The 14,386-nt window shown below is 30.5% G+C and overlaps 2 protein-coding genes across 3 annotated transcripts; one reads left to right on the top strand and one right to left on the bottom strand.

Annotated features, from left to right (window-relative positions):
• Positions 1 to 208: 208 nt before the first annotated feature.
• LOC111036172 (52 kDa repressor of the inhibitor of the protein kinase-like) lies at positions 209 to 1,853 on the bottom strand. Its single transcript, XM_022318101.1, has 2 exons — positions 1,814 to 1,853; positions 209 to 1,143 (listed from the first exon to the last, which is right to left on the bottom strand). Exons 1-2 carry the CDS (start codon positions 1,851 to 1,853, stop codon positions 209 to 211), a joined length of 975 nt encoding a protein of 324 aa, XP_022173793.1.
• Positions 1,854 to 9,668: 7,815 nt separating this feature from the next.
• LOC111036448 (flightin) lies at positions 9,669 to 11,810 on the top strand. Of its 2 annotated transcripts, none has more exons than XM_022318472.1 (4): positions 9,669 to 9,779; positions 9,850 to 10,070; positions 10,549 to 10,892; positions 11,595 to 11,810. In XM_022318472.1, the coding sequence occupies exons 2-4, from the start codon at positions 9,906 to 9,908 to the stop codon at positions 11,683 to 11,685; spliced, it is 600 nt and encodes a 199-aa protein (XP_022174164.1). In that variant the 5' UTR covers positions 9,669 to 9,779; positions 9,850 to 9,905; the 3' UTR covers positions 11,686 to 11,810. The 2 variants fall into 2 exon arrangements, with proteins under 2 accessions (XP_022174164.1, XP_022174172.1); XM_022318480.1 differs by having other exon boundaries at positions 9,675 to 9,779; positions 9,886 to 10,070.
• The last annotated feature ends 2,576 nt before the right edge of the window (positions 11,811 to 14,386 follow it).

Raw genomic sequence — 14,386 nt, forward strand, 5'->3', positions numbered from 1 at the left:
GGCGAAATGTCCCATTTCATTTGTAACAATATTTAATAGAGTACAGTGGCGTACGCAGAATTCTTTAATGGGGGGGTTACCATATTTTATATACATATATAAAAAAAAAAATGTTTAAACAATTGTATTCTTCTTATATTTAAAGACATGCACATTAAAATTTTTTAAAAATGTATATTTTATGGACTAAAAACACTAACCTATTAAGTTATAACTTAATATTAATTCGTCTCGATGATTTTGATAATTCATCTAGTACTGCGTCTGTTGAGATTTCAATATCCCGATGAATATTTAGCATTGCTAATCCGTTTAAGCGAGATTCTCCGGTTGTATTTCGTAGATAGGTTTTGAGACGACGAAGAGTCGAAAAAGTCCTTTCTGGTGTAAACGTCGTTACTGGTAGAGTAACAAGAATAACTAAAAGTTTTCGTATAATTGGAAATATTTTTTCATCACATACAAGTAAAGCTGAATGGGCATTTTTAAGATTGTCATTCATTTGGCTTACATAATTCCACCATAATCTAAGTTCTCCGATACTTTGTTCTTCACTGCAGTTAACGATTTTTTCATAACGACGTACTAAATGTACAATGTCAGTCTCAAATTGTTTTTTGAATTCTAAATTATTTATTTTTGATGGCAAGAGACAGTGAAAACTTGACAAAATTTGTTTATGATCTAACAAACGTCTTTGAATTTGGGTAATAAAAAAATCTAAAAATGGAATGAATATTGAAACACGAAAATATACTTCAGGTGAATCTGTTTCAATATTACTACGGTGTACTTGCCTGCCAACTTTTCGTGGAATTTTAACATCAACATCCCAATCAGAACATATTTTTTGAACATCATTGAAAATATAATTAAATTCTTTTTCACTATCATTACGCATTTTAATTAACATTTCTTCAATGTTTGTTGCGAGAATCATTGCAGTTGATAAGTCTAGATTTTCTGTTTGTAATAAACGACTCAAGGGAGAAGTTATACCAAAGATCTTGGCAGTAGTACGGAGGGATATCTGGAATTCAACATTCTGAATTGCGGATAATAGTTGTAAAGCTGTAGAACAAGTAGTTTTGTCTTGCCACGAAGAAATGGTTTCAAGAGAAATTGTAACAGCATTTTGTAGTTCTAAGAAAATTAAAACTGATTCATGTCGTTGAATCCATCTTGTGGGTATTACATGCACATTCACATTACACGCACACGTATATCTGTGTATGAACTTAGTACTTTGCTCATAAGCAACCACGACCCATGTAATAAATTAATGTAACATGGAATGACAGTAATTATTTTTCGACAAAAATAATTATTAACGCGTTATCGGGGCCAGACTAGACCGATATACGGAACCTTTTAAAACCACCGGTAAGTGACCGACCGACAAACCGCATAATATGATCCTAGCCTAAATATAATATTCCATAAAAAAATCATTATTTGTATTTTACTTGGGGGGGGGGTTAAACCCCTAACCCCCCCCCCCCCGTCGGTACGCCACTGATAGAGTACCTAATATTTTTCTGGCCGATACAAAATCAACAAAACATCGTTGCGATAGGTTTGACCAGTATAAATTATTTTTGTCACTCGAAGATTATTGACATATTACGATCATTACCCACTTGCTACTGTACCTTGAAGCATCCATATCTGCGTGTCTGCTATATCATTGTACCAGCTTAATACGTATTTTTCAATAAGTTTACCTCGTCTGAATCCATCAAGCTATTGTTGACGGAGAGTGACAAGATGAAGTTAGTGGTCGGAGAGCTGAGATCGGCTGGATTTCATATACCATCGACGTTTCCAACCAGAGTTAGAACAGGGCCGGCCATAATACGATACTCGTCGACGCCGAACGTGGCCACAACATGTCGTCGACACTAGGTAGGAGACGCCGAGATCTATCAGTCGTCGTCAGTCCCGTTCGAACAATCGCCCAAGTTACTTCAGCAGCCCAAAGAGATCGGACAAAACTTACTACCATCCAGTCCACTGGAAAACAATATGCCCGTAGCGAACTGTGCAGGACAAACGTTCCGTCAATACATGTCGCTAAGGTTAGTTGCGATTAGTTCCCCCGTTGTGGATACACCGGACAGAGTTGACACGACATCGTGTACGTCTGAGCTGGAACTTCGGGTAACGTCGGCTGGCATCCTGAAGACAAGCGAATTCGGTGGCTGTCGGTGGTCCTCAGCACCGAACATCCTCCTACGTTGTTCACTGATGGACCAACCAGAACCCGAAACGCATGACAAATTGACAACTGTATATTATGCAACTGTAACATTAATTTTTTTTTTTTGCTCACGTACATTTAACCTAACCTTAAACGGCGTCGCACAATTTGGAGCCGGACGAAGAAATTCCGGCTCCAAATTGTGCGACGCCGTTTAAAGTTAGGTTAAATGTACGTGAGCAAAAAAAAATTAATGTTACAGTTGCATAATATACAGTTGTATATACAATTGAAAAAGTTATTGAGACAAAAAAATATATTTTTCTTGTTTAATAAAATTATTTAATACAGAGACAATTATCAAACTTTATTTATTTGTATTAAAATTGATATTTAAATAGTTCCTAAATTAGGTTCTTAACAATTATATCTTATATTACTTAAAATATGTCTTAAATAAAGTAAAAACTAATTAAAGTAAAAGTGAAGTGCTCGAGTTGATGGACTTCAAAGATAATCTTACTCACAAAATTGATATCACTACCTACATAAACTAATAATACAATCCTTATATTTTATTTAGGTATAATAAATATTTACTTTAAAAATGATGTTCGACCTTAAGTTAAAATAAAAAAATAAGTGGTTTACTGTACTAATTCACACAAATAACGTTTTTGTGTCAAGTCATTTAATCGGTTTTTTATAGTATTAAAAATTAAAGTGATTAAAAGTGAATTAAAATGATATTGAAAATTTAATTCATGGAAATTGTGAAATTTGTTATTAGTTATTACCTATGTCCTATATGAATAATATATAATGTAGTCCATAGCCCATAAGCCCCAATCAAATTTTGACTTTTTATTTAGTTCAGAAACTATAATACCTACTTGGCTACTTAGTCAAAGTTCTCAACATCATCAATATTTTAAGATTATTTTTATTAGTTGAAAAAATATACTATTTTTCGAGTATACCAAACTCTAAAAATCGACAATACGTTCATCTACAATCAGTTTATTGAAGAAATTGCTCAAACTATTATAGATATCTCTAAAGATAGTAGATAACTAGATACTCTTTAAAACAAAATATAATAAATATATATTCTATATAGTATATAATCTATATTTAAAATTATGGTTTTTGAACTTAACTATACTTGAAAGTATAAATAAAAGAAATACAAAATATTTTTATAACCTGGGTATCATTTTATTTTTGTATAAATATTGAACATTATAAGACGCGTATACATTGTGACAATGAATTATTTGAAGGTGCAGTTTTACCCATCAATACAACTGGAATTCTCGCTGTTGGATTAATAATTAATTATTAGTATTAGTGAATTCACCTTGCGGGTTCCTTAATTGATGTGCTTTATTAGCCAGTACACATAGCAGTATTCCTAAAAAAAAAAATGTATAACATTTATGAAAAGAAAAAAATATGAACATAATATGTATAAGTATAGACATTTTTCTATACTCTAGTTTTTAAAATGTTTCTAATAATGATTGAATAATTTCGGGAACTAAAAGATAAAGGGGATATGACAACAATTTTAACCGATATACGCCAATGTTATTAAACATTTATAAAATAGAAAAAAAACAATAAACCCTCAATTGAGAGTAGAATTAGAGAGCTAAACGATATCATAATAAATAAAAAATATGTAAATAATATAGTATAGTTATAAAAAATCTGTAAAAGTAAATTAAATAAAAACAACATTTTTTACCACAGAACACAACTAATAATTAGCAATTCAGATGCATTAATTATTGTTACAACTTCTATATGTTCTGAAGAATTAATTAAAAATAATAATTATTATACCTACTGATAGTTATAAAAAAATGTATGCTTATGATCAGGCTTGGGATTTTATAGCATTTGTATATTTCTTATATGATACCTTAAAAAAAAAACAGAGTAAAAATGTATTTCATGATACAGAGAACTCAAATTAAAAATTGTGTTTTGCATATTTTTGAATATTTTGAGGAATTTTTAGATTTTATGAGATATTTTGCAATTTCATCTGTCTTTGAAACAAAATTTGTCATTGCCAGGAAATTGTATTTTAGTAAACGTGTTTTTAGATTACTGTCAATCGAATTGGCAAAGTATATGTATAATACCTATACAGATTAAGTAAATGGACCGATTACGCGGAAAAGCTGATACTTAATAATTTATACTCATAATTTCGTAGTTTTTGGTTCAAATTTTTAACTTTTTTTTATCTACTGATTTTGTTGGTGTCTTTTTTGTCGATCTCTACTGCGATTATCATTGAACGAGTGTTAAAGCGTTGTATACTCCATACCCGAACAGTTCGGTCAGTAATTTTCCTTTAAACTCACTATACCATTATTTACATAAAGTTATTACTTGTCATACATATTATTACACCGGTACGAACTTATTGCTATTTTCTCATATGAAATTAAATTATAGTTCATTGCAGAAACAATCGTTGAGTCACGTCCGTTAGAGGTCCGATGCCCGGGCCTATCACTCGGGATGTCTAATATTGTAATTATTATTATTGGACTTCCACAGGATTGCCGCCGGCGGACACTCTTCGCTAATCTAGCGGGCGCCGATTACCGGTTTTCAGATGAAAAAACGATTTTTTTTAATCCAATCGGCTCTTTTAATATTCGTCATTTTCATCGTTTTCATCGCGTGTTAAATAGGCTAAGGGATTATACGAAAAGCACATAATTATTATTATGTATTGTGAAATTATTAAATTATTAACAGCGACGAACTGGCCCGATGGTGTACCTATAGCAGTTAAAATATATGATTATAGGCGGTTCTGTGAATTCAAATTTCCAACGACGGCGCGCGGCTTACCCACACTGGCCACACTGGCGACTGTTTAAGGTCGTAGCCTTGTTAAATAATAAAAATATTATGTCCGTCACACATTTTATCGACTACGATATTTTTGAAAATAAAACGTCTGGTAAGGTGTCTCTAATATTAGTTATAAGACAACTACAACAGTAGAATTTAATAACATCTGACAACCAACTCACACGAGAGTATGTGAGTACCTCGAATGTGACCGTGGAAATTATTTAAAATTTCGAAGATGTGATGTGTGTTGGCTGTTGACGGATTTACTTGGCGGTGTCGAACAAACAGCCACGATAAACAAAAAAAAAAAAATTGTTACTATACGCGGTCCATAAGAATGGATATATTTTTTAACAGAACACATTTATCTCTATACTAAATAATATCTTTTGCATATTTATGGCTTGAAAATGTTACATTATTGTTAATCAAAATCAAATAAACACTTCTTAACCATCCGCTGTTGACTGGACATCATTCCACCTTGAAATTACTTTCGATGCTGTGATTATAAGCAATAAAAAAAATGGTTAGTTTTTATTTTGATAAAATAACAAATTTATAGTTATATTTTTTTCAACATTTAAGAAACTTTAGATAGTAAATAATAATATATTATTTCTATATTAGGAGTATTCAATAAAATAGTTGAAATTGATGAAACTAAGTTTAGCCACCGAAAATACCACCGTGGACACAGTGTTGAAGGAAAATGGATATCCAGTGGTGTTTAAAGAGATACAGGAAATTGTTTTTTGATTCCAGTTCATAAACGTTGTACAAATAAACTCCTCTTATGGCAATTAAAGTTTGGATTTTACCGTGTGCAACCATAATCATAGGTGACCGTTGGAAAGTAATTATAAAACCATTAATAAGTATAGGCTATAACTTTACGAAACCACCTTGGGTAGATAGGTCGTAGGTCGCGGGGTAAAAAACAATTGTATTTTAAATGCACATAGATATCGGGCGGGGTCACTCTCTCAAATTTAAGTTCGCTATTTTAAATTTTTTAAATTTACTACTGTTCAGAAGAATAGGGGATTAAACACCTATAACGGTACGCCATTCAATCCAATTTAAGAATCCGGATACTGGAGCTCACGCTAACTATGTGGAAGGAATGTGGCGTGACGCCAAGGGTTCTCTATTGCAATATTGTCGAAAGAAACGATTTTAAGGGAGATATCTTGCGAAATTCATGTTTTTGAAACGCTGTAGAATTCTGAGCTGAAGTCCGTTGTCAGATTTTTTGTAAATATATACAGGAAAGCTATATAATCCGTTGGGTGCTATAGAACAAGACTATAGTTTAGACGATCAAGCGTCAGTTGCATCAGATTTTGATAGTGATGAATCATGCTATTATAATAATAGACTATAATGTATACATGTTTAATTATTAAAAATAAAAAAATATGGTTATAATTTGTTTTATATTATTGTTTTTAAAACATTAAAATACATAGGCACCTACATTTCAGGAAAACAATTTTATTTAATTATAATCGTGGTGAAAATAACTCAATATTGTTTTTTTGAAACCATCACTTTTAAAACAAGAAAATACCAGAAAAAATAAAAAATTTTATATAAACAAAAAAACCGAAATTAAAATAAAAATTTTTGAGAAAATAACATATTTGCATTTTTATTTTTTGCGTGATTAAAAACATGGTTTCTAACATTTTTAGAACATTTAAATACAACGATTTCAGGAAAGTGAATGAATTCACTCTAAATTGTTTGAGGTACAATCGGCATCTGTTGTACAGCAAAGAGGTTTACCTACTTAACCAAATTTTCATTTTATTTTATTTGATTTACCTTCGGCAAGGTAAGTGCTAGTAATAGTCACGGCACACGATTGATTCCTAAGTCGTTTCTCGGTCTATCTATGATACAGTCTTAAGTACAGTCAACAGACTTTTTGTGGAATCTCAGGATCAGGACCACACAAATAATTAAGAAAACCTTACTTTGCAAATATTTTTATTTAAAAATATAATATGTTTATACTTGTACAAGAACAAATTTCAGAATGTAGGTACTTTTTATTTTTATAGTGATATTATTGGTTTGTAAATTGTAAACAATTCAAAATGTCTATAAAGACGATTTGTCAGTTGTGCGATTAAACGTAAAATATCGTTCTTATCCGTTGATCGAGATCAAATCTGCTGAAAGTCTGAAACCCAAATAAGAACCACTTTTTTCGTATGTATTATGATTTGGTGGAAATTTCTCCAAAGTTTATTTTCGGATATTCTCTTAAATCTATTTTTATACGAATAATTCATTGGATAACTGATAACGATATTAGACAAAATGCAGCCCGCAGCTAGCTTTGTTGGAAAACACAACATAATACAATTCGTAATTCGTATAAAACAGCAGCGTTGTGCGAATGCGTACAGTCACAAACTTCGAAAGAACATAAATCTCAAAATAATCATTTTTGCACAATCGTTTTTAACTCGTTCAATTACATGTTTACAAAAAAAATCAGAAAAAAACAAGGGAAGTAAAGTGAATTTGTTCCATTATTTATTTTGTATTTAAAATACAAGTAAAGTTTTATAATTGTATACAGGTATTTACTATTTTTTATTTTTATCTCTGAAAATCTACCCCCTCCTTGCCACAAAAGAGGGGCGGAATTTTATAAGTACCTCAGGGCGCGTAATTTCTAAAGACGGCCATGTACCTTGTACATATTGTATAGGAGATACCTATATAACAATATATATTAAGTAATCTGGTTGCAATCCAGTTTTTTCTAATAAATAACTTATATTTTATGAACCTATCAACAAAGAATGTACGAAATAATATTTACTCATTTTTAATTGATAAGTTAATAATATAAATTATAACAAAATATTATTTCTTTTGTATTTCAAATAATATGTAGGTAACTCCTATCCAATAAATCGGCATGACACCCTTTCTAACTTTTTTATAAGTTCTTTCTTAGGTTCTACTAGTATTGTATTTTCCAGTGGTCGTTTTTGTTGTGACTTGCTCGAACAATTCCACTATTAAATAATAACAAGTATTAAACTGAATTTTTTAAATATCAAAACAACTATTGGCTATTGCATATGTGTTATTTAATCAACTGTCTTAAAATGTAAGTTATGAAATTGTTACTTATTTATATAGGATCTCAACAACATTTATTTATTCGAAGAAGACTGTTTGGATGTTTTGTTCACCAATAAATCAACATATGAAAAAATATACATCCTGCAGTGAATTGTTTAGATTATTTTATTTTGATTTTGAAGAAGTTTGGATTAAAATTAATTATTAATACAAGTTCCTGGTTGAATTAAATCCAATTATCCAAAAAATATTTGAATATCAACTATTATATTAAAATATTTAAAATAGGTATACTTACTATGTGCTAAATATATGCATGTACCTATTTTATATTCACTTTAGTACTACAACTTATCCTTAAACAGTTTTTTTCTCCGTTTGAATTGACGACGCTGGGAGAACTATAGGTATATTACTTTCTGACTCTGCAGTTTAACATATAATACCTATTGATTATTATACTTATTAAAATAATCAACATTTTTTTTAATTAATCAAAAAGGTTGACTTAATTATACATTTTATTGTTAGTTATTTTAAAATCTATCAATAGTAATAAATATTACATTTGCAATTCAAAACAAAAACACTGACTTATTAAATATTCAATCATTTAAATACTTCGAAAAGAGAGGTATAATGAACATTTTAACTAGCATATTGCCATATTATAAGTAAATAAAAAAACGTAAGCTTCATGTTTACAAATGTATTGTTTTCGACAGCTTATTTTTAAAACAATTTTAGATAAGATTGACCACCGGGGCCAACTTTTTTTGTCAGTAGGTACGGCAATGAATGAATAAAGGGGTCAAGAACATTTTGTTTGGCCAAATATAAAGGAAATTATGTATTAATAAAATATAATTATTTATTTATGAGTATTTAAATAATACATAACCTTACATATTTTAGGAATTCCCCTTGTTGAGTTTATTCATTGTATTTTGACATCCATGAGTTACCAAAAACTATGAATATTAATTTTTCATTAAACTTATGTCATTTTTTTTTTTACATTTTTTATTAATCAAACTGATTGCATATTATTTGTATTGTATGCATACATCCCTCACCCGGGAGCTCTTTTTTCAGCATTTGGCATACAATACTCGAGGCTATACATGTATATAAGATATGGTATTCAAATATTTCTCAACCAACATTTCATGATTTAAGATTTTAAAAAAATAATTCCAATGAAACAAAAACCGTTACAGGTTTCTTCATCACAAAATATTGGCATTGTTCACCATTGACAATGACAATTAGGACACAATGAGATATCTATAAAGTGTATCAGCGCCAAAAAAGACACACATCTGATCTGAATTCTCAATGGTTCCTAATATTGCGATCGGAGATGCGAAAACTATGTACACTATTTGCATACAGTTACCACACTCCCGGACATATTTGGGGGGCGCTTTGCGCAGGAATTCCACTGCACATTTTGCGATCCCTGAAATATTGGGCATGAGCCATACTCATGGCCACAAGTGAATTATAAGTTGTATGGGACAAAAGGGTGATCGATTCATTTAAGCTTTCAGTCGGTACTTTATTGGATTGGAATTCAGTTGAGGTTCGTGTGTATATATACTTATACTTTATTTCAAACCACAGTTTTTATTTTATTTTTTGTTTCGTTTTAGTCTTTATAGAGGCTTCCGATTTTTGTTCTCTTTTAGTAAAATCACACACATCTATCATGGCTGATCCTGATGCACCTGCCTGGATGCTCGATGGTGACGACACAGATTTATCTGCTGATGTCGCTGGTGACGAAGAAGTGATCGAAGAGGATACTGAGCCGGCCAAACCAGTTGAAGCTCCTAAACCACCAGCCGAATGGAGGAAAACTTATAAGCTCGCTGTGAGTAATTTAATATAATTATTTTCACGTGAATTGAAACGTAGAATAAATACAAGCCACACAGTGATATTCCAGCGTATAAATTAACAACAATAATAATAAACTTGTTCGAAATTAATTTATCGTGTCGTATCATTATTATCATCCATTTAGTTATAATTTCATCTAGGTACTCATGTTTAGAGCAATTGAATTTATTTATTATTATTATAATATAATTTTTGAATTTTTCACAATGTGCCAACTACTATTGTATAGCCACTAGGTGTACACGAGTGTGTATAATGTTACATTTTCACGACAAAATCGAATGCCTCTTTCATGACTTCTTTATATACTGTATCCATATAATATACCAGCTTTTCGTATGGATGTCTTTACTCGGTCAATACGCTCCGCATGACGTAGGCATATCGTATATATATATATATGGTGCTAATACCAATCCATACTTATCGCGGTGTTTTTGATTGCGCAGATCGAGGAAAAAGACAGGCGCAAGATTTTCAGACACTGGGCCCGACCGACCAGGCTTCAGTACAACATCTTGTACGAATACCAGAGCAATTACTACGACGACTACATAAATTACATGAACAGGCGGCAGAGGGGACTGTACGACCCGGTCCCTGTGCCGCAGACGTGGGAGGAACGTGTGCTCAGGACGTGCACCAAAGACGGCCGCCGTCTGTCGTCGTCCGACTTCCCGCTGGTCAAGTCCAAGCTCAACGACTACATGGTAATACCGTCCATTTGCCGGGCAGATCACGACAAGCATTACTACTACAGACAGTACTACGACCAGCTCATCGGTACACCTTGGTAAGTCGCGGTGATATTATAAATAATTTAATACTATATACGTGTACAGGTATAAGAGGTGCTTTTTCCTATATACCTATACATGTATACAGGGTACCCTACGTGGTAAAGTCTATAACGTTTATATGCAGAAATAACTTATTAACATTATTACCAATACTGTACATAAGGTCATGTGAAAATATCTTATAAGCACTCCAAAATGTTTCAATCTTTAGACGAGGTTCTACTTTTTTTAATAGTAAATTATAAATGTATAGGTTGTTAATGTATTCACACTTCTCAGTTATTGAATTAGGTACCTATTTCTTTATACCTTATTGTTCATAGTTTATACATTATTTCATAAAATTAGGGTTTATTAATATTCAAAATAGGTATTATATATTTTACTGTGCCTTTGATTATCAAAATCAAACACTTTTCACGACAAAACCAGAACAATTAGGTTAGGTATTATAGGTACTATATATTTCTACTATCCAAACATAGATTGAAATTAATTTTTTAAGTTTCGATCGGAAATCATTAAGGTAAACATACCAACCATATCTTGCTAAGTGTATTATTAATTTATATTTTATACGTCTTAGAATTTCACGGAAATCCAAACGATCATTTGTTTATAAAATTTTTGCTTATGCCTATTTTAGATTTGTTTATTATTGAGAACAATTGTATGAGTTTATTTTCATGTTTCAGGGTTACGCTGTCAACATTAGGACGTCATCCTAATATGTTGGATGTACCACGGCCATCAATTAAAGACCGATTGCATGCTCAAAATATCTAAATTTATAATTTTCAATGCTACAGATAAATTAGACTTACAGCAAACTCTGCTGTACAATATACTAATACTAATATACTATGTATTATAGAACCATCAACCAATAAAACTGAATTTCTACATCATTTTTATTTTATAAATTTATTATAATTTTGATCAACGAAGTCTACGACCTCATGTTTATCATTAATATGCTGAATAATAAAAATTATATACCTATGTATAGAAAACTTCGTCGGTAATATTGTCATCATATTATATTTTTTTTTCAACTAAGTTAGTAAATTAGACCAGGGATTCTCAAACTGTGATACGCGTACCCCTTGGGGGTACTCGAAATGTTGGGGTAATACGAGTCTGGCCAACAAATCAACAAGGAAAAAATTCTTTAAGTCTTTAAATTTTTTTATATATTTTAGTTTAGTAACTAAGAAAGGGTACTCAACAAAATGTATTGATAAAAAGGGGTACAGTGTTTATAAGAGTTTGAGAATCCCTGAATTGGACTATCAATAAAATAATTATTTACATTAAGTGCAAAAGCTGTACGATTGATGATGGGTTGATTGTGGGTGGGTGGAGTAACCTCCCATTGACAGCACTTCGGAATTCATATTTTTGAAAGTTATAATTAAAGGTCTTTACAACTAAAAAAATCAATTTCTCTTTATAGTGCTTTAAAAAAGAATAAGTATTTAGTTGTCTAAAAACTGTTGTCGGACAATTGGTTCCGTGTTCAAATATGAGTCGCGTTTTACGTGTGACGTCATAAAATCAAGCCAGACGGACCGTATATATATAATGCAAGTATGCATTTTCAGTGATGTTTTTTAACACATTTATTTGAGTTATTATGTTATAAATGATGAAAACACATTTGCTTATATTTTAAATAACAGAGTAGGTATATAATATGTAATATTATTTATGTTAGCTATTTTATATATTTTGTTGTTTGTTTTTCCTATAAATATCCCTGACACAAATTTTAATACTTTAAAAATGATACTAGATTCTAAAGAATTTATAACCTTTTTATAAAAGTATTTTAATTACTTATACCTTAATCAATTTTTCTCTATAGTTATTTTAATCGTGTGAAATAAATATCACGAGTGACGAGTGTATATTATATAAGGCTTGCTAAACATAGTGATTTTATGACGTCACTCGTATAACGCAACTTATATTGAAACACGGAACAATTGTCCGACAACAATTTTTAGACCAACAAACTTATTCTTTTTTAAATCACCATATTATATTCACACAAAAAAAAAATCAATTGTTTTTATAGTTGTATAGCCCATTCAAATTATCAACAATTAAAAAATAATAATATTGTACACCCAACTGTAATAAGATAATACCACTGATGTATTAGCATAATATAAAATCAATGTTAACACCATATCGACATACTTACTGTCTCAATTTCGCATAAAATATAAATACACAATATAGGTACACCTATTTAATATTTTGGTAAGTTAACTTGGTAATACTTCAATATTTGTGTATGTTCGTAGAATGATTAAGTTTCATAAAAGTCTCAAGACTGTAAGTTATAGAATATTGGCTGCAAATCAGGTATTTACATTTTTAATGCAAGTTATACGCACCTAATAAGTATGTATAATTTTATGTCGAGAACAAAAAAACATTTAAGCAGTAACGAATTGATCAACATATAAGTTTTTAATTTTCAATTATTTAAATATACCTATATAGCTGATGGAATAAGATTGAACAAAACACAGCTTTGATACCGAAATGTAAAACTAAAAGGTAAACACTAAGCGCAATTGGCCCACTGATCCTATTATCCTAATATACAAATTGTTCACACTATCTTTATAACTATTTATAAGTCTAACAATACCTACGTGGCAATATCAAAACATTTACATAATTTCGATTACACAACACAAATGCCTGTTAACCAACAACTAATGATTTAATTATAATATATATTATATTTATAATACATTTTATCTATTTCATATTTGATATATCGATTATAATACATACATACATATTAAAATAATATCTCAAGGCCTGAGAGGTGAAGGCCAGGGAGGGTTAAGTCCTTCTATAAGCTCCTCTCATTTACGTAAATGATAATTTGTCTATATAGGTTTAGAAATAGTCAAATAGAATCCACAAGTCACAAATACCCACTGTTTAAAGTAATAATAATGGGTATATCAGGTACCTGTTGAGTATAGCTGTGTTGGCTGTACGAATTGTTATATTTTATATCTGAGCAGCTGTTAAAAACATTTAAGTGGTAACTTAAAGTGTAGGGTGGCACTGCCGAGTGCCTGCCCATAAACACAACATCCTGTCAATAACCATCAATCAAATTTAGTCATTATACTTATTGTTTTTATTGTATAGATTGTAAATAATATTTTAATAAAATAAAAAAAAGTCGTAACTAAAATAACGTTATGGAATTCAATTAAAAGTTCTCGCAACTATATTCAATATATTTTGACTATTCAACACAGCTCATAATAATTTTAAATTCGTGGTATTAGTCGTCCCAACATTTATAAAGTATTTTAAACTTTAAATAAAACAATATAGGTATTCGGAAAACCGAAAAATATAATAGGTACCTATAGTATTTACAAAACATAATATTATTTGTGATTTGAACGTATATTATTATTATATCGTATATATATATATTCGAACA

This window comes from Myzus persicae, unplaced genomic scaffold (assembly GCF_001856785.1).
Source record: "Myzus persicae strain clone G006 unplaced genomic scaffold, MPER_G0061.0, whole genome shotgun sequence".
In the NCBI taxonomy this organism is placed as follows: domain Eukaryota; kingdom Metazoa; phylum Arthropoda; class Insecta; order Hemiptera; family Aphididae; genus Myzus; species Myzus persicae.